The sequence below is a fragment of the Aegilops tauschii genome, chromosome 5 (assembly GCF_002575655.3).
Source record: "Aegilops tauschii subsp. strangulata cultivar AL8/78 chromosome 5, Aet v6.0, whole genome shotgun sequence".
Taxonomy (NCBI): domain Eukaryota; kingdom Viridiplantae; phylum Streptophyta; class Magnoliopsida; order Poales; family Poaceae; genus Aegilops; species Aegilops tauschii.
In genome coordinates this window covers 243,366,676-243,392,710 of record NC_053039.3, presented here as the reverse complement: position 1 = coordinate 243,392,710, position 26,035 = coordinate 243,366,676, and the positions used below count along the sequence as shown (strand labels likewise).

At 47.1% G+C, this 26,035-nt stretch overlaps 1 protein-coding gene across 1 annotated transcript; it reads right to left on the bottom strand.

Moving 5' to 3' along the window:
* Nucleotides 1–293: 293 nt before the first annotated feature.
* On the bottom strand, nucleotides 294–25,434 carry LOC141022732 (uncharacterized). The gene is made up of 3 exons (XM_073498990.1): nucleotides 25,378–25,434; nucleotides 2,640–3,595; nucleotides 294–549 (listed from the first exon to the last, which is right to left on the bottom strand). Exons 1-3 carry the CDS (start codon nucleotides 25,432–25,434, stop codon nucleotides 534–536), a joined length of 1,029 nt encoding a protein of 342 aa, XP_073355091.1. The 3' UTR covers nucleotides 294–533.
* Nucleotides 25,435–26,035: the final 601 nt, after the last annotated feature.

Genomic DNA, 26,035 nt, shown 5'->3' with positions numbered 1-26,035 from the left:
GTAGTCTTCGACAGGACTAGCTATCCCCCTCTTATTCTGGCATTCTGCAGTTCAGTCCACTGATATGCCCCTTTACACATATACCCATGCATATGTAGTGTAGCTCCTTGCTTGCGAGTACTTTGGATGAGTACTCACGGTTGCTTTCCTTCCTCTTTTCCCCCTTTCCTTTTGTAACACCCACGATGCGGCTATATCTCCCACGTGTCGAGGCACGACTTAGAGGCATAACCGCATTGTGGTTTTGTCGCAAGAAGGGTCATCTTCACACAATCCCATGTAATGAACAAGAATGGGATAAAGAGTTGGCTTACAATCGCCACTTCACACAATACATAAATAAAACATACATCATTCAGAGATACACACATAGGTCCGACTACGGAACCAAAAGAAAAGAAGACAACCCAACTGCCAGATCCCTGATCGTCCCAACTGGGCTCCACTACTGATCAATATGAAAAGAAACAACACAACGGACAAGATCTTCATCGAGCTCCCACTTGAGCTCGGTTGCGTCATCTGCACTAGTCTCATCGGCACCTGCAACTGTTTTGAAAGTATCTGTGAGTCACGAGGACTCAGCAATCTCACACCCGCGAGATCAAGACTATTTAAGCTTATAGGAAAGGATGGTGGCATATATGGTGTCTAACATACGCATATAAGAGCGAGAAGAGAAGCAACGGAACGGTCGTGAACTAGCAATGATCAAGAAGTGATCCTGAACACCTACTTACGTCAAAACATAACCCAGAAACCGTGTTCACTTCCCGGACTCCGCCGAGAAGAGACCATCACGGCTACACACGCGGTTGATGCGTTTTAATTAAGGTCAAGTGTCAAGTTCTCTACAACCGGATATTAACAAATTCCCATCTGCCACATAACCGCGGGCACGGCTCTCGAAAGTTTATACCCTGTAGGGGTGTCCCAACTTAGCCCATTATAAGCTCTCACGGTCAACGAAGGATATTCCTTCTCCCAGGAAGACCCGATCAGTCTCGGAATCCCAGTTACAAGACATTTCGACAATGGTAAAACAAAACCAGCAAAGCCGCCCGAATGTGCCGACAAATCCCGATAGGAGCTGCACATATCTCGTTCTCAGGGCACACCGGATGAGACATCCTACGAGTAAAACCAGACCTCGAGTTTCCCCGAGGTGGCCCCGCAGTCTACTCAGTTCGGACCAACACTTGAAGGAGCACTGGCCCGGGGGGGTCTAAAATAAAGATGACCCTTGAGTCTGCAGAACCCAAGGGAAAAGGGGATAGGTGGTAGCAAATGGTAAAACCAAGGTTGGGCCTTGCTGGAGGAGTTTTATTCAAAGCGAACTGTCAAGGGGGTCCCATAAATCACCCAACCGCGTAAGGAACGCAAAATCAAGGAACATAACACCGGTAAGACAGAAACTAGGGCGGCAAGAGTGGAACAAAACACCAGGCATAAGGCCGAGCCTTCCACCCTTTACCAAATATATAGATGCATTAATAATATAAGAGATATTGTGATATCCCAACATAAACATAATCCAACATGGAGCAATCTTCAACTTCACCTGCATCTAGCAACGCTATAAGAGGGGCTGAGCAAAAGCGGTAACATCGCCAAACAACGGTTTGCTAGGAAGGGTGACAAAGGTTAGAGGTTCATGGCAATATGGGAGGCAAGAAATAGCAAGTGGTAGGTAGCGCTGCATAGCAATAGAGCGAACAGCTAGCAAGCAAAGATAGAAGTGATTTCGAGGGTACGGTCATCTTGCCTGAGATCCCGCAAGGAAGAAGAACGAGTCCATGAAGAAGACAAACGGACGTAGACGAAGGAATCCTCACAACTCCGGAACGAAACCGAAGCTAACGAGAGAAGCAACCCGGAAAGAAACAAACAACATAGTAAACAACCACCACATAAACATGGCATGATGCACAAACAAGTATGATGCATGTCCGGTTTAAAGAGGCATGGCATGGCAAAGTGCAACAAACAACACTACAAATTAAGTGGAGCTCCATATGCAACGAGTTGCATATTGACGAAACACCACATTTAGTTATTTAGTTCGCTCCCGTTTATGGACCCAACAATATTAAATGTTATTAACCATGGCAATAGGTGAGACATAAGTAAACTACACATTTAAGGCAATTTAAATGAGGCCGGAATGTCAAACAACAATTTCCGGAAAATCCTCATGTCCATAATTTAGATTCGGCACTGTTCTGCCATAAACGCAATTTTAATATTTTTAAACATAAAAATGAAGTGCACCAGGTTAAACTAGGCATTTTTCTACCCCATTTACATATATAATTTATTAAAATCCGAGTTACGGTTATTTAGTTATGAAAAAAACATTTTAATATATTATTCGAGCAAATTTAATCAAACAACATTTTAAACAATTTTAACATGGTTGAAAGTGGCATATTATTAAACTACACAAAATTCTAAGCATTTTACATATTTAGTTTGTTTTAAACCGATGCACGGTTGTGGAGTTATTAAATGCATGAAGTGCAAGGGGTTTTCTGTAAAACAGTAATTCCCTGGATAAATAGTCAAATTCGTCCAGTGGAAAAAACACAACATGGGCTGAGTTAGCACACTGCTGGGCCAGGGACTGGGCGGTGGCTCACATTGGGCCTGCAGGGACGCGTGGAGCTGGGCTCGCGGGCGAAGGGAGCTGGGCCTGCGCAGCTGTGACCCAGCCAATGCTCGCGGTCAACGGGGACCAGATCGGGCAAAGACTGGCGCTCGAGACGAACTGGAGGGGTGCCGTCCTCGTCAGGAACCGATGAAGACGACGGCGACAGGGACGGCGCCGAGGCAGTGAAGGCGAGCGGATCTGGGCGTCGGGGGTCCATCTCCGGCGATGTTGGCGGCAGCTAGCTCTCCTGGTCAGAGAGAAAACGAGAGGGATGAGAGACAGAGGGGAAGACGAGCAGGAGAAGGATGGGAGGAGGGGGCACGTGACGGCGACGAGGCTGACGAAGAAGCTCCGGCTGGTCGAGGGAGGAGGCGCACGGCTGCTGGGCTTGGGCGCTCGGCCTCCTGTTCGGTTGCTTCGGCCATGAGGACGAGGAGGCGGACACGCAAGGTGGAGCTCGGGCGCGCGAGAGACCCGGCGAGGACGGAGCAAGGCGGCGGCAACGCGGGACTGCGGGGACGGAGAGGGGCGGCGAACCTCCGGATCTGGCCGGAGATGGCAAGGACGAAGGCGACATGGGGTCTCCTCGGGGCTAGGCCTCTCGGGTGGCCGTGCCTGCTTGAGGTCGTCCAGACCTGCTGCTGGTCCGAGGCGAGCTGAGCAGAGGGGCGCCGGCCTTGGCGTGACTGGTCCGAGGCGAGCTGAGCAGAGGGGCGCCGGCCTTGGCGTGACGGCTACAGCTCCGCGGCTGTGGGCACGGGGACGAGGAGGTGGGAGGCGGCAGGGAGCTCCTCTCCCTGGCTCGCGACGAGGGGAACGGGGAGGTCTGCGTGGGCTGTGGTGGTTGGATGGATCGGGAAGGAGGAGGCTGGTAGGTTGGGGATGGATCCCGAGGGGGATTTTGGGAGTGGCGGCGGCCGAATGGGGATGGGACAAGCCTCCTAACTTTTAGGGTTGGACCTCGAGTATAAATAGCAGGCAATTAGGTTAGGGGCTAGTCCCTCCGATCGAAATCAACGGTCGAGAAAAATAGGCTATGGGCGTCCAACAAAGAAAACGGTGATGTTTTGTAGATGTTAGGGGATGATCCGGACCCAACGGTAACGAAAGTCCGGTTCGGGTTCGAGACAAATTTCGGACGCGCGCGAGGGGGCGAAGCACTGTGCAAAGAGGGACTCCGGTTTAAGCAAGAGGGAAAACGAAGAGCGAGGTTGGTCTCGGAAGGGTCAGCGGAAGCAAGGGGGGAACGCGACAACTACGATCGGATGCATGTTTTAAAACATGGCGGCAACGAAGTGCCGATGCAATGCAAATGATGCGATGATGAATGCAACACAAAAATAAAACACAGTTGACTCGCCAAACAAGGAAGGCAATCGGAGCGTCGGTCTCGGGGCGTCACACCTTTCTACCTGGTTGCCGCAACCAGATGCTGGAGTCCAGGAGCTAGAGACCCCGAGGATGATTCTACGTGGAGTTCGGCTTCGAGGAGTAGTTAGGAGGTCCCAGGCAGGAGGCCTTGCCTTTTCGATGGTTGCTACTTTTGTGCTAGCCTTCTTAAGGCAAACTTGTTTAACTTATGTCTGTACTCAGATATTGTTGCTTCCGCTGACTCGACTATGATCGAGCACTTGTATTCGAGCCCTCGAGGCCCCTGGCTTGTATTATGATGCTTGTATGACTTATTTATGTTGTAGAGTTGTGTTGTGATATCTTCCCGTGAGTCCCTGATCTTGATCGTACACATTTGCGTGCATGATTAGTGTACGGTCAAATCGGGGGCGTCACAAGTTGGTATCAGAGCTATCTGCCTATAGGAATCCCCCTTTCCAACTCCTTGGCCGAAGTCGAGTCTAGTCACTGAAAAACTTTTACTAACATGGCTGTGTGGCTTACGGGCCCACGTCGCCATTGGGTGGCATTAGGATCTTTTACTCCTTGTCTATACTCTGGGACTCTGATCTCTCTTCTATTTGGGTTAAGTGAATTTTGCTAAATCTAACATTAGGATCTCGTTATCACTTTCACCCGGAGAGCCCCTTATTACTGATGATCGTCTGCTGCCCGTGAAGACCCTGAAGATACTCTCCGCTGATAACCCGAGAACTTGTGTTTATCGCTTTTGCAATTTCCTTTCATCGATAAACTCCTATGGATAACCACGTATACTCGCCACTCATACAATGTTTCCCAGTTGATCTTGTTATTACAAGATACCCCGAAATTCTCTCTGTTTTTCCGAGAATCCTTTGAGCTTACTGCCTTGCTGTTCTTTGTCACCTGAATACCCCTACGGATAATTCTCGCACTTACCGAGTATCCGCTCATCCCCAATTGATTCAAGTATTCCACAATAGTCTTCAAAATACTATTCGATCTTCCGAAAATCCTCAGGAGCCTATTGCTCTTGAAATTCTTGTTTGCTTGCATTATGGTTAATCCCATAAGTCTCGTAATCTTATTTGCATCTCTTGTCATTATCATTTTGAGTCCGTTGATTCAATTTGTTGCGAATGCTCGCAATCCTCAATCATATCCTAGAATTCATTCTTCCGGCTCAGACGTCATTTTAAACGTGAGCTGGATCTCGACCTATCAAATTGCCATCGATTGCACCCCTAAGCCTACTCAACTTATCCATCCTTGATCAGAGCGTTGCTTCTGACCCCCTGATTTGGAGATCATAATTCTTTTGCATTTGAACTTTGAGTTAGTCAGTTGTTTCTATAATCACATCTCCTTGCATTCTTCTTCCTCTGGTTGAGTACCGATGCTCATATCAGATCCCTTGTGGACCATCGGTTCCTTTGTTGGATTTTATCCGACAGTGTCCTTCATATTGAATAACCTTGTGAGCCTTTCCATGGGTATATAATGCCTTTGGTAAATTGTATCATCTGTTTTTGAACAATGCTCTTCTTTCGAGCTTGTAATATTTACTTCGAAGTTTGTGGTATATGTTCCTAAGATGCCGTGATGGGTTGAACCTACGCCTTCCCTAATCCGTGTGAACCCGAAAGATTACACGGGTCATACTTATCTGGTATTGCACCAGGTAAAAACTTTCAACAACTAATGTCATTTTTGAAATACGAGAGGTGAATGAAAGGTTATGCGTTGAACAAGTGGGAGTCGACCTTGAACCCTGTGTTCATGCCCATGGACACGATGTATACCTTATCATGGAAGCTTCTCTTAAAAATAATTATCCCCTTGTTATAAGTTCATCTGGTATCCGTGGACGTGGTTCCGACCATGTTTCTCCTTGATTCCGTTTCTCGTGCAAGTTTGAGCACTTGTCTTCTGCAGAGCAATACCCTAGTCCAACCTCTACCTTGATCTGTCGTCGAGTATTACCCCCTGGTATCTCGAGATTATCATGGAACTGCATAACTTCTTATGAGTTCTTCATCAAGTGCTACATTCTCACTGATTCCAATTTTCCACGGGCTCTGAGTTATTAGTCACTCGAGAACACCGATAAGTGAATCAATTCCGCACTCCGATTCAATAACTCTAAGTAATTCTTGTTGCTTACGAGTTTAATAATCCTTCAAGTCATTCCTAGGCTTATCGGCTATATCATTATCGTGCAAACTTTTTAACTACGCTACCCGGTCCTTCCCGGAACACAACTTTCAACGATGAGCTAAGCTTATGTCGATCTCCCTTGTCTTATTGTTTCACCTCGAACGGCAAGCTTGATTCCTAGTTGGTGTTGTATCCGTAGTTCCAATAATCTTTTGCTGCATCAGTCCTTCTGCTTGCGCAGGCGCTGTTCGATTACATCTTCATGAAACCTGTCGGCATATGTGTCGTGATCATCATCAACCTTATGAGCTCTTCCAGGATATCAATTGAGTTCATGATGAGAAATACCATCCTTGCCCTCGATGATCTGTGTTATCATAGACCACTTTATTGCCTTCCCACCAACACAAGCTTGTTCGTGTTTGGTGTTATACCTTGAGTTCCTTGCTATCCAGCAATTGTTCTTCTTTACCTTGGAACATTAACATCTCTTATGTCATCTATGTTGTGAGAATTTCACCACCTCTTCAGAATTCTTGGTATGGTGATACTTCTCACCATCACCATTCTTTCTGGGGTCCTCGTGTTGATTCCAACCAGGGTACCAACAAGTGGGCGGTGCTGTTTGGATTCTGCCCTTCTAGCAACCCTATTCCTTTGAAGTTAATGGTCGGACGTTCATTCTTAGACTATTGATTATTGAACCACCATTCCGATGTTGGTCGTGCAACCCAGCCCATATTTCGGGTGCACCTTTCAACCAATGTTTAATTGTGTATGTTTTCCTCGAGCATACATCATTATACCATTTAAATTGACAAATGTTATCTCCTTGTTGACATACTTGTGGAAATCCATCTTTTGGAAATCTGGAGGAATTGTCGCTGAGTCCATCAGCCACCCCTCACCCTCTCCTTGATTTAATGATGAACTCTTCGGAACTCGCTTCCATAGTTCAATTCTCGAGAATCTTACAATGTCATCTCAACAATTTGTGTTGCACCTTTCTTCTCAGGCATCCTGAGTCTGAGTTATCCTGACACCAATCAGATCTGAATCTCGGTCAGATATGATGGTTGGAACATATTTCCAAGAGTTATAACATTGGTCTTATGTGACCGGGTAAGGTGATGTCGTGCCTAGCACACCTGGCCGGTTGGCCCTATTGTTATAGATTCCTTTTCAGCAAGGTTATCCATTCTTCCATGAGGAAATTGTAAGACTTATTCTACAAACTATTCCTGATGGATCCTTTGTGATTTCAAAGTCTGATCTTCACCTGATGACCATGTCAATGCTATCTTGAAGCATGTCTAAGGTACTCCGATCTTCAATAAAAACATTTGAAGCACAATGCTAAATTTTCGTTATCAATTATTCAAACACCGTTCTTTGGGTAATGTCATGAACTTCCTCTTCCCTAACCTAAATGGTTCTCTTCTAACCATTGTCCTTGGGAAGGATATACCCCCTGAAATATGTGTTTAAACACATTTTCCTTTCCATTGTTCTGTTTAATCTGATAATCATATTTTCCTTTCCATTGGTTGGTTTAACGTTTCTGGTGATCATTATGATCTAAGCAGTATTAATTCCCTGCTTGTGCAAACACCTCGGTGTACAACTCTGTCAGTAAGACCCTGTTACTATGGTTGGTGACATTCCGGTAACCACCGATGGACGAGAACTTTGCCTATTGGTCCGCCTCGTTTCAACGAGCAGGAAAATGGTTCTCTTCGCCCCTCGCCCTTGGTACCGATGATGTTGTTGACGTATAACCAACAGGCTACCCTCTGACATGCCTTGCTATCATGACCGTGCAAGATGTCACCGCTTTTTCTACCTTTATTCCGTATGGTGGGCCCATAACCCACAGTTCCACAGGATCGAAACCTGACTCTCTTGTACACCCAGGTTGAAAAAGTTATTCCTCGCATTTGACTTCATATGAAATTCACGGGCCACCTGCCCAGTGACCTATTTCTGGTATCAGACGCAATACTTATTCCCATTGCCCCGAATCCTTTTCGCACTTTGTTTCAAGCATAGAATGATTGCCTGCCCGCTCGAAACATCCCATGATACCTCCTTACTTTGCTCTCGATATTTTCTTAAGTTTCAATTCGAGAGTTACTCCCGCCACCTTCCTCGATGTTATCGACCAGATAGTCGACCTTGCAGAGGTCGGTTCTCCCTGGATGTCCACCCTTTATTCTTTCGTAAGTACGATGAAGTTCCCGAATAAAGGATGCCGACTTCATCATGATGACTGGAGCATAGGAATGAAGACATCAGCTTAATGGATTGACCTCTTCGAGAAGAGTAACCAAGACCGAGAAGACACGTTAGAATTTCGTAACCAGATCCCTTCCCCTTTATAACCGCTCCTAAATCTCGGGACGAGATTTCTTGTAGTGGAGGAGAATTGTGACGCCCGGATAATTAGGCTACAGTAATCCCCCGTTAATGTCGCCACGTCACCTTGGTTACTGTTCCTAATCTCGCGTTAGTTCGAAACCGATTCCAATTCAAATTCCAAAATCAAGCAAGAAAATAAAACTTTTCAAACATTAAAACTAAAATATTCCAGGTGTGACAAATAATACCTAGATAATAATGGTGGAGAAACCAACATCCTTAAAAATGTTTGAATGTCCTAAAATAAATAAAACAGTGCCAAGTTAATTAATTAAATGCCTTTTATCATTTATAAAATATCAAACTATTTTAGTTAGGAGTGAAACTTTTTGTGGCAGTGGGTTAAACCATAACACTAATTTAGAAACTATTTTCCTAATTTATAAAACTAAGATAGATAGAAAACAAAATAGAAAACTACTAAACAGAAAATAAATAAGAGAAAATAGGAAAGAAAAAAAGTAGAAGAAAGACCCCCCCCCCTCGCTGGGCCTCGGCCCAGCTGGCCACCAGGCCGCCCGAATGGGCCGGCCCACCCCGCGCCCCCACTCCCTTATCCACTCACCGGCCCGAACCCTAGCCCTATCCCCTTTCCCCCCCTCGTCGCCTCTCCCCCCCCGATCAGGATCGGGAGGAGGCCGATCCCCACGCCCCTCGCTCCTCGCCCCCCTCTGCCCGAACTGGTTCGGGCACGGCGCCCCAACCTCGTCGCCGGCGCTCACCGTCATCGCCCCCAACGCCGCTGGCCCCCGCCGTCGCCGGGCCACCACGCCGCTCGTCGAACGCCTCCCCCCTGCGCCCCAATGACCACGCCTCGCCGCCCGGCGCTACCCAACGTCGTCTTCCCCGCGCCCTCACCGCCCGGAACACCGCCTCGCCGGACTCCCTCCCCAACGTCGTCGCCGTCCCGGCCGCTCCAAGCCTCCCCCGAGCCCGCTGCCACTCCCTACGGCTCCCCTGTGAGCTCCGCTACCCCCCCTCTCTCCCTGGGCTCCGGTTCCTCTCCTGCTAGCTTCCCTGCTAGTACCGATCGCCGCCGTCCGCCATAGCTGCCGGGCTCGCGCACCCCGAGCTCCTCCGCCCGCACCGATGGTCCCCGCGTGCTCCTGGCACTCCCAGGGCCCCGTAGAGCCCCACATCTGGCCTTCCCGTGCCTCCCATCGCCGTGCTCGTGCAACCCCGAACTCCCGCCGCCGCTAAGCTCAACGTCGATGCCGTTTCCGGCCATATCCGGACGAACCACTACCACCATCCGGCGCGGATCGTCTTGGCCGTTCGAACGCGACCAAGCGCGCGTGAAACGGACCCGTGTGGCCGAATTCCGGCCACGGCCGAGGCTCGCCGCCGTGTACGGGCTCGCCGGAGTGCCCTCCCGCCGGCGTCCGACGTGGTGCCTGGGGCCCACCCCCAGGGTCACTGACCAGCGGGCCCCTAGGCCCCACCTTTGACCCGTTGACTTCGGTCGATGCTGACTGGGCCAATCCCAGCAGCTGACATGCGGGGCCCACCAATAAAACCTTTTAAAATAAATAAATAAAAATACTAATTAATCAATTAGTTAAATTAGTTAGTTAAACCAATCCCTAATCAGACACTGACTAGTAGGGCCCACAATCTAATTAAGTTTTTTGTAGTTTAAATTAACCCAGTTAATTAGCTACAGAGGCTGACATGTGGGCCCCACATGTCAGGGTGACATGGTCAGCGCACAGTTGACTGCTGATGTCACACATACGACATGCTGACGTCACCATTACTATTTTGGATAATTCGAATTTAATTTAATAAATAAATTCCAGAAATTCAAATAATCTTTGAAAATTCATATCTTTTAAACCGTAACTCGGATGAAAATGTTTTCTACATGAAAGTTGCTCAGAACGACGAGACGAATCCGGATACGCAGCCCGTTCGTCCGCCACACCTCCCTAACCTATCGAACTCGCAACATTCCCCCTCCGTTTCATCTGTCCAAAAATGCCTAACTCCGGGAAAACTTTCCGGATATTATCCCCCTTCGCCAGTATCGTGTAGCACTGCGTTAGAACACTCCTATCGCTACGCTTTGCCATGTTATGTCTTGTTATGCACTTGCTTGCTATGTATTTACTGTTTCTTCCACCTCTTCTCTCCGGTAGACCCCGAGACTGCCGGCGACCCCCAGTTCGACTACGGTGATGACGACCCTTCCTTCTTGCCAGAGCAACCAGGCAAGCCCCCCCCCCCTTGATCACCAGATATCGCCTATTCTTCTCTATACTGCTTGCATTAGAGTAGTGTAGCATGTTACTGCTTTCCGTTAATCCTATACTGATGCATAGCCTGCCCTTGCTTCTACTGTTGTTACCCTTACCTGCTATCCTACTGCCTAGTATAGGATGCTAGTGTTCCATCAGTGGCCCTACACTCTTGTCCGTCTGCCATGTTATACTACTGGGCCGTGATCACTTCGGGAGGTGATCATGGGTATATACTATATACATTATATACATGACACATGTGGTGACTAAAGTCGGGTCGGCTCGAGGAGTACCCGCAAGTGATTCTGATGAGGGGGCTGAAAGGACAGGTGGCTCCACCCCGGTAGAGGTGGGCCTGGGTTCCTGACGGCCCCCGACTGTTACTTTGTGGCGGAGCGACAGAGCAGGTTGAGACCACCCAGGAGAGAGGTGGGCCTGGCCCTGGTCGGCGTTCGCGGATAAATAACACGCTTAACGAGTTCTGGGTATTTGATCTGAGTCTGGCCATTTGGTCTATACGCACTAACCATCTACGCGGGAGTAGTTATGGGTATCCCGACGTCGTGGTATCATTCGAAGCTCTTCTTGACGTCAACGACGGAGCGGCGCGCGCCGGATTGGACTGGAACGCCTACTAGGCTAGGTCTGCTTCCGGCCGCGCACGCAACGTGCAGGTGTGCAATGGGCGATGGGCCCAGACCCCTGCGCGCATAGGATTTAGACCGGCGTGTTGACCTCTCTGTTGAGCCTAGGTGGGGCTGCGACGTGTTGATCTTCCGAGGCCGGGCATGACCCAGAAAAGTGTGTCCGGCCAAATGGGATCGAGCGTGTTGGGTTATGTGGTGCACCCCTGCAGGGAAGTTTATCTATTCGAATAGCCGTGTCCCTCAGTAAAAGGACGACCCAGAGTTGTACCTTGACCTTATGACAACTAGAACTGGATACTTAATAAAACACACCCTTCCAAGTGCCAGATATAACCCGGTGATCGCTCTCTAACAGGGTGACGACGAGGGGATCGCCGGGTAGGATTATGCTATGCGACGCTACTTGGAGGACTTCAATCTACTCTCTTCTACATGCTGCAGGATGGAGATGGCCAGAAGCGTAGTCTTCGACAGGACTAGCTATCCCCCTCTTATTCTGGCATTCTGCAGTTCAGTCCACTGATATGCCCCTTTACACATATACCCATGCATATGTAGTGTAGCTCCTTGCTTGCGAGTACTTTGGATGAGTACTCACGGTTGCTTTCCTTCCTCTTTTCCCCCTTTCCTTTCTACCTGGTTGCCGCAACCAGATGCTGGAGTCCAGGAGCTAGAGACCCTGAGGATGATTCTACGTGGAGTTCGGCTTCGAGGAGTAGTTAGGAGGTCCCAGGCAGGAGGCCTTTCCTTTTCGATGGTTGCTACTTTTGTGCTAGCCTTCTTAAGGCAAACTTGTTTAACTTATGTCTGTACTCAGATATTGTTGCTTCCGCTGACTCGACTATGATCGAGCACTTGTATTCGAGCCCTCGAGGCCCCTGGCTTGTATTCTGATGCTTGTATGACTTATTTATGTTGTAGAGTTGTGTTGTGATATCTTCCCGTGAGTCCCTGATCTTGATCGTACACATTTGCGTGCATGATTAGTGTACGGTCAAATCGGGGGCGTCACAATATATATCCAATTGGATGTAAGTTAGCATGAACTATTATTGTTGACATGACCCTTGAGGTAAAAGGTTGGGAGGCAACACTATAAGCCCCTATCTTTCTCTGTGTCCAATTAAAACTCCATACACATAAGTATTGCGTGAGTGTTAGCAATTGTGAAAGACTAAATGATAGTTGAGTATGTGGACTTGCTGAAAAGCTCTTATATTGACTCTTTCCGATGTTATGATAAATTGCAATTGCTTCAATGACCGAGAGCATAGTTTGTTAGTTCTCAATGAAGTTTCTGATTCACACTTGACATTGTGAATAGATTATTACTTGAGCATAAGAGATCATATGACGATATCCATATATGTTGCTGTTACAAGAATGATCATGATGCCCTCATGTCCGTATTTTATTTTATCTACTCCTCTATCTCTAAACATGTGGACATATTTATAGTTATCGGCTTCCGCTTGAGGACAAGCGAGGTCTAAGCTTGGGGGAGTTGATACGTCCATTTTGCATCATGCTTTTATATCGATATTTATTGCATTATGGGTTGTTATTACATGTTATGTCACAATACTTATGCCTTTTCTCTCTTCAAGGTTTACATGAAGAGGGAGAATGCCGGCAGCTGGAATTCTAGGCTGGAAAAGGAGCAAATATTAGAGACCTATTCTGCACAGCTCCAAAAATCCTGAAACTTCACGGAAGTTATTTTTGGAATTAATAAAAAATACTGGCAAAAGAAAGTACCAGAGGGGGCCCACACCCTGGCCATGAAGGTGGGGGGGGGGGGCGCCCCCTTGCCTCGTGGGCCCCCTGGCAGGCCTCCGGTGCCCATCTTCTGCTATATGAAGTCTTTCGTCCAAGAAAAAATCATAAGCAAGCTTTCGGGAAGAAACTCCGCCGCCACGAGGCGGAACCTTGGAGGAACCAATCTAGGGCTCCGGCAGAGCTGTTCTGCCGGGGACCTTCCCTCCGGGAGGGGGAAATCATCGCCATCGTCATCACCAACGATCCTCTCATCGGGAGGGGGTTAATCTCCATCAACATCTTCACCAGCACCATCTCCTCTAAAACCCTAGTTCATCTCTTGTATCCAATCTTTGTCCCAAAGCCTCAGATTGGTACCTGTGGGTTGCTAGTAGTGTTGATTACTCCTTGTAGTTGATGCTAGTTGGTTTATTTGGTGGAAGATCATATGTTCAGATCCTTTATGCATATTAATACCCCTCTGATTATGAACATGAATATGATTTGTGAGTGGTTACGTTTGTCCCTGAGGACATGGGAGAAGTCTTGCTATAAGTAGTCATGTGAATTTGGCATTCGTTCGATATTTTGATGAGATGTATGTTGTGTTTCCTCTAGTGGTGTTATGTGAACGTCGACTACATGACACTTCACCATTATTTGGGCCTAGAGGAAGGCATTCGGAAGTAGTAAGTAGATGATGGGTTGCTAGAGTGATAGAAGCTTAAACCCTAGTTTATGTGTTGCTTCGTAAGGGGCTGATTTGGATCCATATGTTTCATGCTGTGGTTAGGTTTACCTTAATACTTCTTTTGTAGTTGCGGATGCTTGCAATAGGGGTTAATCATAAGTGGGATGCTTGTCCAAGGAAGGGCAGCACCCAAGCACCGCTCCACCCACATACCGAATTATCAAAGTAACGAACGCGAATCATATGAGCGTGATGAAAACTAGCTTGACGATAATTCCCATGTGTCCTTGAGAGCGCTTTTCTCTATATAAGAGTTTGTCCAGGCTTGTCCTTTGCTACAAAAAGGATTGTGCCACCTTGCTGCACCTTATTTACTTTCATTACTTGTTACCCGTTACAAATTACCTTATCACAAAACTATCTGTTACCGATAATTTCAGTGCTTGCAGAGAATACCTTACTGAAAACTGCTTATCATTTCCTTCTGCTCCTCATTGGGTTCGACACTCTTACTTATCGAAAGGACTACGATAGATCCCCTATACTTGTGGGTCATCACACCCATGGAGTCTTGGTGCTGATCATGTTTTGCTCGTGAGAGAGGGTTAGTCAACAGGTCTGCAACATTCAGATCTGTATGTATCTTGCAAATCTCTATGTCTCCCTCCTTGACTTGATCGTGGATGGAATTGAATCGTCTCTTGATGTGCTTGGTTCTCTTGTGAAATATGGATTCCTTTGCCAAGGCAATTGCACCAGTATTGTCACAAAAGATTTCCATTGGACCCGATGCACTAGGTATGACACCTAGATCGGATATGAACTCCTTCATCCAGACTCCTTCATTTGCTGCTTCCGAAGCAGCTATGTACTCCACTTCACACGTAGATCCCGCCACGACGCTCCGTTTAGAACTGCACCAACTGACAGCTCCACCATTCAATATAAATATGTATCCGGTTTGTGACTTAGAGTCATCCGGATAAGTGTCAAAGCTTGCATCGACGTAACCATTTACGACGAGCTCTTTGTCACCTCCATAAATGAGAAACATATCCTTAGTCCTTTTCAGGTATTTCAGGATGTTCTTGACCACTGTCCAGTGATACACTCCTGGATTACTTTGGTACCTCCCTGCTAAACTAATGGCAAGGCACACATCAGGTCTGGTACACAGCATTGCATACATGATAGAACCTATGGCTGAAGCATAGGGAATGACTTTCATTTTCTCTCCATCTTCTGCAGTGGTCGGGCATTGAGTCTGACTCAACTTCACACCTTGTTACACATGCAAGAACCCTTTCTTTACTTGATCCATTTTGAACTTCTTCAAAACTTTATCAAGGTATGTGCTCTGTGAAAGTCCAATTAAGCGTCTTGATCTATCTCTATAGATCTTGATGCCCAATATATAAGCAGCTTCACCGAGGTATTTCATTGGAAAATTCTTATTCAAGTATCCTTTTATGCTATTCAGAAATTCAGTATCATTTCCGATCAACAATATGTCATCCACATATAATATCAGAAATGCTACAAAGCTCCCACTCACTTTCTTGTAAATACAGGCTTCTCCAAAAGTCTGTATAAAATCATATGCTTTGATCACACTATCAAAGCGTATATTCCAACTCCGAGAGGCTTGCACCAGTCCATAAATGGATCGGTGGAGCTTGCACACTTTGTTAGCACCTTTTGGATCGACAAAACCTTCTGGTTGCATCATATACAACTCTTCTTTAAGATATCCATTAAGGAATGCATTTTTGACATCCATTTGCCAAATTTCATAATCATAAAATGTAGCAATTTCTAACATGATTCGGATAGACTTAAGCATCGCTACGGGTGAGAAGGTCTCATCATACTCAACTCCTTGAACTTGTGGAAAACCTTTTGCAACAAGTCGAGCTTTGTAGACAGTAACATTACCATCAGCGTCAGTCTTCTTCTTGAAGATCCATTTATTCTCTATGGCTTGCCGATCATCGAGCAAGTCAACCAAAGTCCACACTTTGTTCTCATACATGGATCCCATCTCAGATTTCATGGCCTCAAGCCATTTTGCGGATTCTGGGCTCACCATCGCTTCATCATAGTTCGTAGGTTCGCCTTGGTCAAGTAACATGACCTCCAGAATAGGATTACCGTACCACTCTGGTGCGGATCTTACTCTGGTTGACCTACGAGGTTCGGTAGTAACTTGATCTAAAGTTATATGATCATCATCATTACCTTCCTCACTAATTGGTGTAGGAGTCATAGAAACAGATTTCTGTGATGAACTACTTTCCAATAAGGGAGCAGGTACAGTTACCTCATCAAGTTCTACTTTCCTCCCACTCACTTCTTTCGAGAGAAACTCCTTCTCTAGAAAGAATCCATTCTTAGCAACGAATGTCTTTCCTTCGGATCTGTGATAGAAGGTGTACCCAATAGTTTCTTTTGGGTATCCTATGAAGACACATTTCTCCGATTTGGGTTCGAGCTTATCAGGTTGAAGCTTTTTCACATAAGCATCGCAGCCCCAAACTTTAAGAAACCGCAAATGCATAGTTCATACAGTGTCGTCTCAACGGATTTAGACGGTGCCCTATTTCACGTGAATGTAGCTGTCTCTAATGCATAACCCCAAAAAAATAGTGGTAAATCGGTAAGAGACATCATAGATTGCACCATATCTAATAAAGTATGGTTACGATGTTCGGACACACCATTATGCTGTGGTGTTCTAGGTGGCGTGAGTTGCGAAACTATTCCGCATTGTTTCAAATGAAGACCAAACTCGTAACTCAAATATTCTCCTCCATGATCAGATCGTAGAAACTTTATTTTATTATTACGGTGATTTTCCACTTCACTCTGAAATTATTTGAACCTTTCAAATGTTTCAGATTTATGTTTCATCAAGTAGATATACCCATATCTGCTCAAATTATCTGTGAAGGTCAGAAAATAATGATACCCGCCGCGAGCCTCAACACTTCATCGGATCGCATACATCAGTATGTATTATTTCCAATAAGTCGGTTGCTCGCTCCATTGTTCCGGAGAATGGAGTCTTAGTCATCTTACCCATAAGGCATGGTTCGCAAGCATCAAGTGATTCATAATCAAGTGATTCCAAAATCCCATCAGTATGGAGTTTCTTCATGAGCTTTACACCAATATGACCTAAATGGTAGTGCCACAAATAAGTTGCACTATCATTATTAAACTTATATCTTTTGGCTTCAATACTATGAATATGTGTATCACTACTATCGAGATTCAACAAAAATAGACCACTCATCAAGGGTGCATAACCATAAAAGATATTACTCATATAAATAGAACAACCATTATTCTTTGATTTAAATGAATAACCGTCTCGCATCAAACAAGATCCAGATATAATGTTCATGCTTAACGCTGGCACCAAATAACAATTATTCAGGTCTAAAACTAATCCCGAACGTAGATGTAGAGGTTGCGTGCCGACGGCGATCACATCGACTTTGGAACCATTTCCCACGCGCATCGTCACCTCGTCCTTAGCCAACCTTCGCTTAATCTGTAGCCCCTGTTTCGAGTTGCAAATATGAGCAACAGAACTAGTATTAAATACCCAGGCGCTACTACGAGCATTAGTAAGGTACACTTCAATAACATGTATATCAAATATACCTTTCACTTTGCCATCCTTCTTATCCGCCAAATACTTGGGGTAGTTCCGCTTCCAGTGACCAGTCCCTTTGCAGTAGAAGCACTCAGTCTCAAGCTTAGGTCCAGACTTGGGCTTCTTCACTTGAGCAGCAACTTGCTTGCCGTTCTTCTTGAAGTTCCCTTTACCCTTTTTCTTGAAACTAGTGGTCTTGTTAACCATCAACACTTGATGATCCTTCTTGATTTCTACCTCCGCAGCCTTCAGCATTGCGAAGAGCTCACGAATTGTCTTATCCATCCCTTGCATATTATAGTTCATCATGAAGCTTTTGTAGCTTGGTGGCAGTGATTGAACAACTCTGTCAATGACACTATCAACCGGAAGATTAACTCCCAGTTGAGTCAAGTGATTATGGTACCCAGACATTTTGAGTATATGTTCAGTGACAGAATTATTCTCCTCCAGTTTGCAGCTGTAGAACTTATTGGAGACTTCATATCTCTCAATCCGGGCATTTGCTTGAAATATTAACTTCAACTCATGGAACATCTCATATGCTCCATGACGTTCAAAACGTCGTTGAAGTCCCGGTTCCAAGCCGTAAAGCATGGCACACTGAACTTATCAAGTAGTCATCAGCTTTTCTCTGCCAGGTGTTCATAACGTCCGGCGTTGCTCCTGCAGCGGGTCTTGCACCTAGCAGTGCTTCCAGGATGTAATTCTTCTGTGCAGCAATGAGGATAATCCTCAAGTTACGGACTCAGTCCGTGTAGTTGCTACCATCATCTTTCAACTTAGCTTTCTCTAGGACGCATTAAAATTCAACGGAACAGTAGCACGGGCCATTTACGTACAACAACATAGACATGCAAAATAGTATCAGGTACTAAGTTCATGATAAATTAAAGTTCAATTAATCATATTACTTAAGAACTCCCACTTATATAGACATCCCTCTTATCATCTAAGTGATCACGTGATCCATATCAACTAAACCATGTCCGATCATCACGTGAGATGGAGTAGTTTTCAATGGTGAACATCACTATGTTGATCATATCTACTATATGATTCGCGCTCGACCTTTCAGTCTCAGTCTTCCGAGGCCATATCTGCATATGCTAGGCTCGTCAAGTTTAACCCGAGTATTCTGCGTGTGCAAAACTGGCTTGCACCCGTTGTATGTGAACGTAGAGCTTATCACACCCGATCATCACGTGGTGTCTTAGCCCGACGAACTGTAGCAACGGTGCATACTCAGGGAGAACACTTGTACCTTGAAATTTTAGTGAGAGATCATCTTATAATGCTACCGCCGTAATAAGAAAAATAAGATGCATAAAGGATAAACATCACATACAATCAATATAAGTGATATGATATGGCCATCATCATCTTGTGCCTTTGATCTCCATCTCCAAAGCACCGTCATGATCACCATCGTCACCGGCTTGACACCTTGATCACCATCGAAGCATCGTTGTCGTCTCGCCAACTATTGCTTCTATGAATATCACTACCGCTTAGTGATAAAGTAAAGCAATTACATGGCGATTGCATTTCATACAATAAAGCGACAACCATATGGCTCCTGCCAGTTGCCGATAACTGTTACAAAACATGATCATCTCATACAACAATTTATATATCATCACGTCTTGACCATATCACATCACAGCAAGCCCTGCAAAAACAAGTTAGACGTCCTCTACTTTGTAGTTGCAAGTTTTACGTGGCTGCTACGGGCTTCTAGTAAGAACCGTTCTTACCTACGCATCAAAAACCACAATGATTTTTTGTCAAGTGTGTTGTTTTAACCTTCAACAAGGACCGGGCGTAGTCAAACTAGATTCAACTAAAGTTGGAGAAACAGACACCCACTAGCCACCTGTGTGCGAAGCACGGCGGTAAAACCGGTCTCATGAACGCGGTCATGTAATGTAGGTCTGGGCCGCTTCATCCAACAATACCGCCGAATCAAAGTATGACATGCTGGTAAGCAGTATGACTATTATCGCCCACAACTCTTTGTGTTCTACTCGTGCATTTAACATCTACGCATAGACCTGGCTCGGATGCCACTGTTGGGGAACGTAGTATTTCAAAATTTTCCTATGATCCTGCAAGATCTATGTAGGAGAAGCATAGCAACGAGCAGGGAGAGTGTGTCCACATACCCTCGTAGACCGAAAGCAGAAGCGTTTAGTAACGCGGTTGATGTAGTCAAACGTCTTCACGATCCAACCGATCAAAGTATCGAACGCATGGCACCTCTGCGATCAGCACACGTTCAGCTCGGTGACGTCCCTCGAACTCTTGATCCAGTTGAGGCCGAGGGAGAGTTTCATCAGCACGACGGCGTGGTGACGGTGATGATAAAGTTACCGGCGTAGGGCTTCGCCTAAGCACTACGGCGATATGAACGAGGTGTGTAACTGCGGAGGGGGGGTACCGCACATGGCTAAGAGAAACTTTGGTGTGCCTTTGGGGTGCCCCCCTCCCACGTATATAAGGGGGGAGGGAGGAGGAGATCGGCCAAGGTGTGGCGCGCCCAAGGGGGGGAGTCCTACTCCAAGTAGGATTCCCCCCTTTCCTATTCCCACAAGGAGAAGGGGGGAAGGAGGAGGAGAAGAGAAGGAAAGGGGGGCGCCCCCCCCCCCAACCTAGTCCAATTCGGTTTGGGCTAGGGGGGCGCGCGCCACTCCCTGGCCTGCCTCCTCTCTTCCACCACTAGGCCCATGAGGCCCAATAACTTCCCCGGGGGGGGGGGGGTTCCGGTAACCCACGGTACTCCGAAACGACCCGAACCATTTCGGTGTCCGAATGTAACCTTCCAATATATGAATCTTTATGTCTCAACCATTTCGAGACTCCTCGTCATGTCCGTAATCTCATCCGGGACTCCGAACAAACTTCGGTACATCAAATCACATAACTCATAATACAAATCGTCATTGAACGTTAAGCGTGTGGACCCTACGGGTTCGAGAACTATGTAGACATGACCGAGACACATCTCCGGTCAATAACCAATAGCGGAACCAGGATGCTCATATTGGCTCCTACATACTCTACGAAGATCTTTATCGGTCAAACCGCATAACAACATACGTTGTTCCCTTTGTCATCGGTATGTTACTTGCCCGAGATTCGATCGTCGGTATCACCATACCTAGTTCAATCTCGTTACCAGAAAGTCTCTTTACTCGTTCCTTAATGCATCATCCCGCAACTAACTCATTAGTCACATTGCTTGCAAGGCTTATAGTGATGAGCATTACAGAGAGGGCCCAGAGATACCTCTCCGATACTCGGAGTGAAAAATCCTAATCTCGATCTATGCCAACTCAACAAACACCATCGGAGACACATGTAGAGCATCTTTATAATCACCCATTTACGTTGTGACGTTTGATAGCACACTAAGTGTTCCTCCGGTATTCGGGAGTTGCATAATCTCATAGTCATAGGAACATGTATAAGTCATGAAGAAATCAATAGCAATAAACTAAACGGTCATAGTGCTAAGCTAACGGATGGGTCTTGTCCATCACATCATTCTCTAATGATGTGATCCCATTCATCAAATGACAACACATGTCTATGGTTAGGAAACTTAACCATCTTTGATTAACGAGCTAGTCTAGTAGAGGCATACTAGGGACACTCTGTTTGTCTATGTATTCACACATGTACTAAGTTTCCGGTTAATACAATTCTACTATGAATAATAAACATTTATCATGATATAAGTAAATATAAATAACAACTTATTATTGCCTCTAGGGCAGATTTCCTTCATTATGACCCTGGAAAATCACCCTTCTGACATCCCTTCAAATTGCAGAGGCACATTGAACCATTGAAAGCCTGTATAAAGAGAAAAGAAGTAGCAGTGGCTTCGGAGCAAATGGGAATTGGGATCTTAAGGAAAGGAGATTAAGATTTGCATTAGCAACAACAACACGGACAAAATATCCATCAAAATTGGCGTTCTACAAAGCATGATTATCACCATAAGGCCGGTGAGAGTACTATGAGTCGGAACAAATAAAAAAATACAAATGTAGAGTAGTTGAGAGCCTCGTGAGCACAATTGTGCGCATCATCACTAAGAGAATGAGGGATATGAAATATGGAGTGATCATTATGGTTTGAGATACTAAAAAATTAGCAAGATTTGATCTCATCTCCCAGCGAACAACATCGAATTGACATTCCTGCTTACAATTTCTCTAGCCAAAGAAACATTGTCCATGAGATAAGTTACCTAGTTAAGTTAGATATGGCGACAACCTTGGCACCAAAACACAGGGTTGAAGCTTGAGCTTGCAAGGGGGTGAGAGTGGATGAGCTGCTGCCTGAATCTTAATTCTGCTGAAACTTGCGTCATCAGAGTAATGAATTGAAACACCAATTCCTAGCGCCTATTGAGCCAGCAAATCCAAGGATTTTTGTTTTTCAAAAACCTTCATTCGTGATTTTTTTTGCTCATGCAATTGTAAGATATGAGTTGAGCTATTCCCCTTGAGCAGGGAGTTTATTCCTTTCCATCTCCATTAAATCCTCTGTGTGTTGAGAATGGATAGTGGAATCACCATTAATTGGTCAAGCCCATTGAACAGTACTGCAACTACGATAGCCGCAACAACATCACGAACCTGAGGAGAGAAAGCTTCTTCCTAGCAAAAATAAAATCATTTTTTACTTTCCACATGCACCGCGAGAAGTTGAAAATATTAGAAATAGATGCATGTAATATTAAGCAAAGCATGAATGACAGTTTGCGTGGATTGATGACTTTTCAAGAGCATATCAATCTTGGATCTTGATATCATCTATCTCAAGTTCCCCCTCCTCTATATTGAGGCCATGTTTGGTCTTAAAATCAACTTCAAAATGAGCGAGGTTGTGGTCTTAGGGTAGTCTGAGGCCGACCAGCTGTGGATAGCAGACAAACTGAATTGCACGTTGTCCACTTTCCCCATTGCGTATTTGGGGATGCCGTTTTCTGACTCGTTGGTTCCCTTGAGCGAGTTCAACCCGCTTTTGCGGCGCGTCTAGGGCGGAACCTTGGTGAGGTCGTTTTACATCCAAAGGAAGTAAGACCATCTTGATTGACTCCAACCTCTCTAGTCTCCCCATGTATATGATGTGGTTGTATATCCTTCCCAGGGGTGTATAGCTCGTTTGATAAAGATCTCACCCGTTTCTTCTAGCAGGCGATGGATGGCCAACAAAAATACCATATGGAAAGTGGGATGACATATGCATGCCAAAGGATCTTGGAGGGATAGGCATCTTGGCGTCACGACACATGAACGTGGCCCTTATGCTGCGCTGGGTATGGGATCATCCGAGGGGAAGGGGTTATGGTTGATCATTCGAGGGCTTAGTCACTACTTGCATATTCTTGTATGGAGGGATCGTAGTTTTGGAGATCAATCCAGTCGATCAAGTAGGAGATCCGCCTGGGCTGTCCTCCATTGGCAATGGAGGGTGAACCCTTTTTCGGCCTGACCTGTGGGTAGAGGGAGCCCTGTTATGTACGGGGTTTTCAAACTTGTTTGCCATCTGTTCGGATCCGACGGTGTTGGTCTCCACGGCTTCCCGCAATGGTCATTGGAACATCTTATTCTGACGGTCAGTTGGGCAGGCCGACACCATAGAGTGGGCTAGTTTGTGGGTTGCCCTCCTTCCGGTGCTTGCGGATTATCTGGACACTGTCTCTTGTCGTCTGACCCTTCGAGTGTCTTCTTTGTCAGCTCGACATATCATGCCCTCTGTTGACGGCCGGTTATTGCTTGGGCCTCGCCACACTAGAAAGTGCCCCGACCCTTAAAGATCAATTTTTTTATTCGACAGTTCTGCAGGATCGCCTCCCATCTGGATAGAGGTGATTAAGAAACACAGCCTCGGGAATGGGTTGTGCCCTCTTTGTGGTGCCCCGGAGTCGGGGACCAACATCCTCTTCTCCTGCATGGTGGCAAGAGTTATGTGGACTTTGTGGAAGGAGAAAACGCCTCTTCTGACTGGTGTTTGCGGCGTTATCATGAACTTTGTGGACAACGCAAAATAAGATGTGATTGAGCGGGTCTTTCTTAAGCGGCCCTCTGATTTAATCTTCAAGTTTCTTGTATTTTTGTAGCACCGACACCCGCAATCTAGACAAGGAGATCGTAATCACTTGGGCCTTATGATGGATGCTATGACTTCTACTGCGCGCCGACTTGCCTCATAGTAGCCTCCCCCCCCCCCCCAGACTACAACCACTTGGTGGTATTTCATCATGTTTGTTTTATGCAGGCGTGTTTGTGCTGATGTCCTAACGTCTATTTTACTCTACTGTATCTGAACCTCTTGTATAGATGTGATGGTGGCTTTATATTTATAAAGTGGGGCAAAATACTATCTCGAGAAAATCAGGGAGGAGTGTGTGTGATTAAGTGAGGGAGTAAGCAGAAAAAAAGGAAGAGAGTCAATTGTGCACATCTCCCACGACTCATCTGGTGGGTCCTTCTCCAGGCAGGCCCTCCCGACAAAAGTGGTTGACTATCTGGGACGAAGCGCTCTGCGTGTGGGGATCGCTGGCTCCCGCGAGCGAACACGAAGGAGTTAGAGCATCTACATCTGGACGTCCCATATCCGTTGCAAACGCCCGGGTGGCCTGCCCGGTCACTACCCGATCAAGATTTTGTCACCCAAACGGATTGGGCAAACCCGACCCAAACGCTCGGGCTGACCGGCAACCCCCATATCCAGCCCATATGTGGGGCGGATATGGGGACGCCCGGGCGAAAGCACACGGGAACCTATTGACCGGGCAGGCGTCTGCTCCAATTGTTGGTGAGGACGCATGCTTGTTGCGGTGCGATGCCACCCCACACACAACCCGAGGGACCAAGTCCGGCCATTTAAGCCGGGCAGTGGCAGCCCAACCCTAGCCCGTCCCCATTTCTACACTTTTCCTCCCCTCCACGTCGCATCCTTCTAATCCGATCACCGTCAGACGCTAGCCATGGCTCGCTCAGAGGATCACCACCTACACCGTGCTCACTCTAGAGTAGCGGTTGCAATTGCTGGAGGAGATCCGGGCCAGGCGCGAACCTCGGATCGCAGCCGGCCTGCCTGCGGATTCGCCGAAGTCCGAGGAGAAGGAGGAGGAGGAGCAGCACCAGGACGTGATCATGGAGGACACAAAGCTGAAGGAGGTGGAAGAGGCAGAAGGCTAGGCTGATCCGGTTGTGGGCTTCGCCTTGGCCAACGCGCTGGCAGAGTTCGAGATGGCCCAAGCGGAGGAGGCAATAGAGCAGCAGGCCATCCTCGACTCCATCCAGTCGGAGATGGAGGTGGAGGCCAACCGCTATCCGTGAACGCGTTCGGCCGCATCCGCGTTCATTTGGCAACTCAAAGTCGTTATATGTGGTTGTAAATGCTCTAAAGTCGCTTTCATACCGAACTTCGGCAACTCGCCAAATCTCATCTTGTGGCTAAATTGAGCGTCAGACGTACGTTCAACTTTCCCGATGAAGGAAACCTTTAACCCAAGCCTGGAACAGAGCAGCCCGCCGCACGCTACGCGGCACCGGCCCATCGTCATCCCAGCTTCCTGTGTGATTCGGCAAGGGCGGGAGTTCGATCGAGCAAGTCGGCAATGGCGACGTATTGTACGCATAGGGTTCTAAAACCACACCACGTGGTTCACGGCGCTCAAATCAAGTCTGGCATGCGTGTACTGTGTACACAGCGATCTACGCAAAGCCAGCCGTGTCTCCTCCTCTCGTATCTCGAACCCCGCCATGAGCGACCGGGAGCTTCTTCCCGACGCGCGCGAGCACACTCTCCTCCATTCTCTGCTATACCCACTCCCAGCTCAAATCTTCGCCACTGCACCAAAATGCGCGCACACATGCTGCGCGCCTCCGTCCCCACCGCGGCAACGCCCGCGCACGCGCCGGTGACCGGAGCGGCGGGCAGCGCGCAGGGCCAGCTCGGCTACGGCGTCGCCATCGCCGTCGGCGTCCTCGTGCTCGTCTCCACCGTCATGCTCGCCTCCTACATCTGCTTACGCGCCAAGGCCCGCGCCGCCGGGTCGCTTCATCGACTGGTCGACGCCGGCACCCGCCATCACCAGTCCGCCGCCGTCGTAGTGCAGGCGGGCCTCGACGGCCCCACCATCGACGTGCTCTACCCCAAGTTCTTCCTGCGCGCTGGCTCGCGTGACGGCAAATCGGGCGCGACGGTGGCAGACGGGCCGTGCGCCATCTGCCTCGGGGAGTTCGATGGCGTTGCGGCGCTCCGGCGCGGGTCCCGGTGCGCGCACTGCTTCCACGCGGGGTGCGCCGTGTTGGTGTGGCTCCTTGCCCTAGCTAGCCCTATCGTCTACCTCTCCTTCTGGACTTCTCTCCTTGGCACGCACCAAAGAAGAAACGAGGAGGAAGGAGGAGGAAG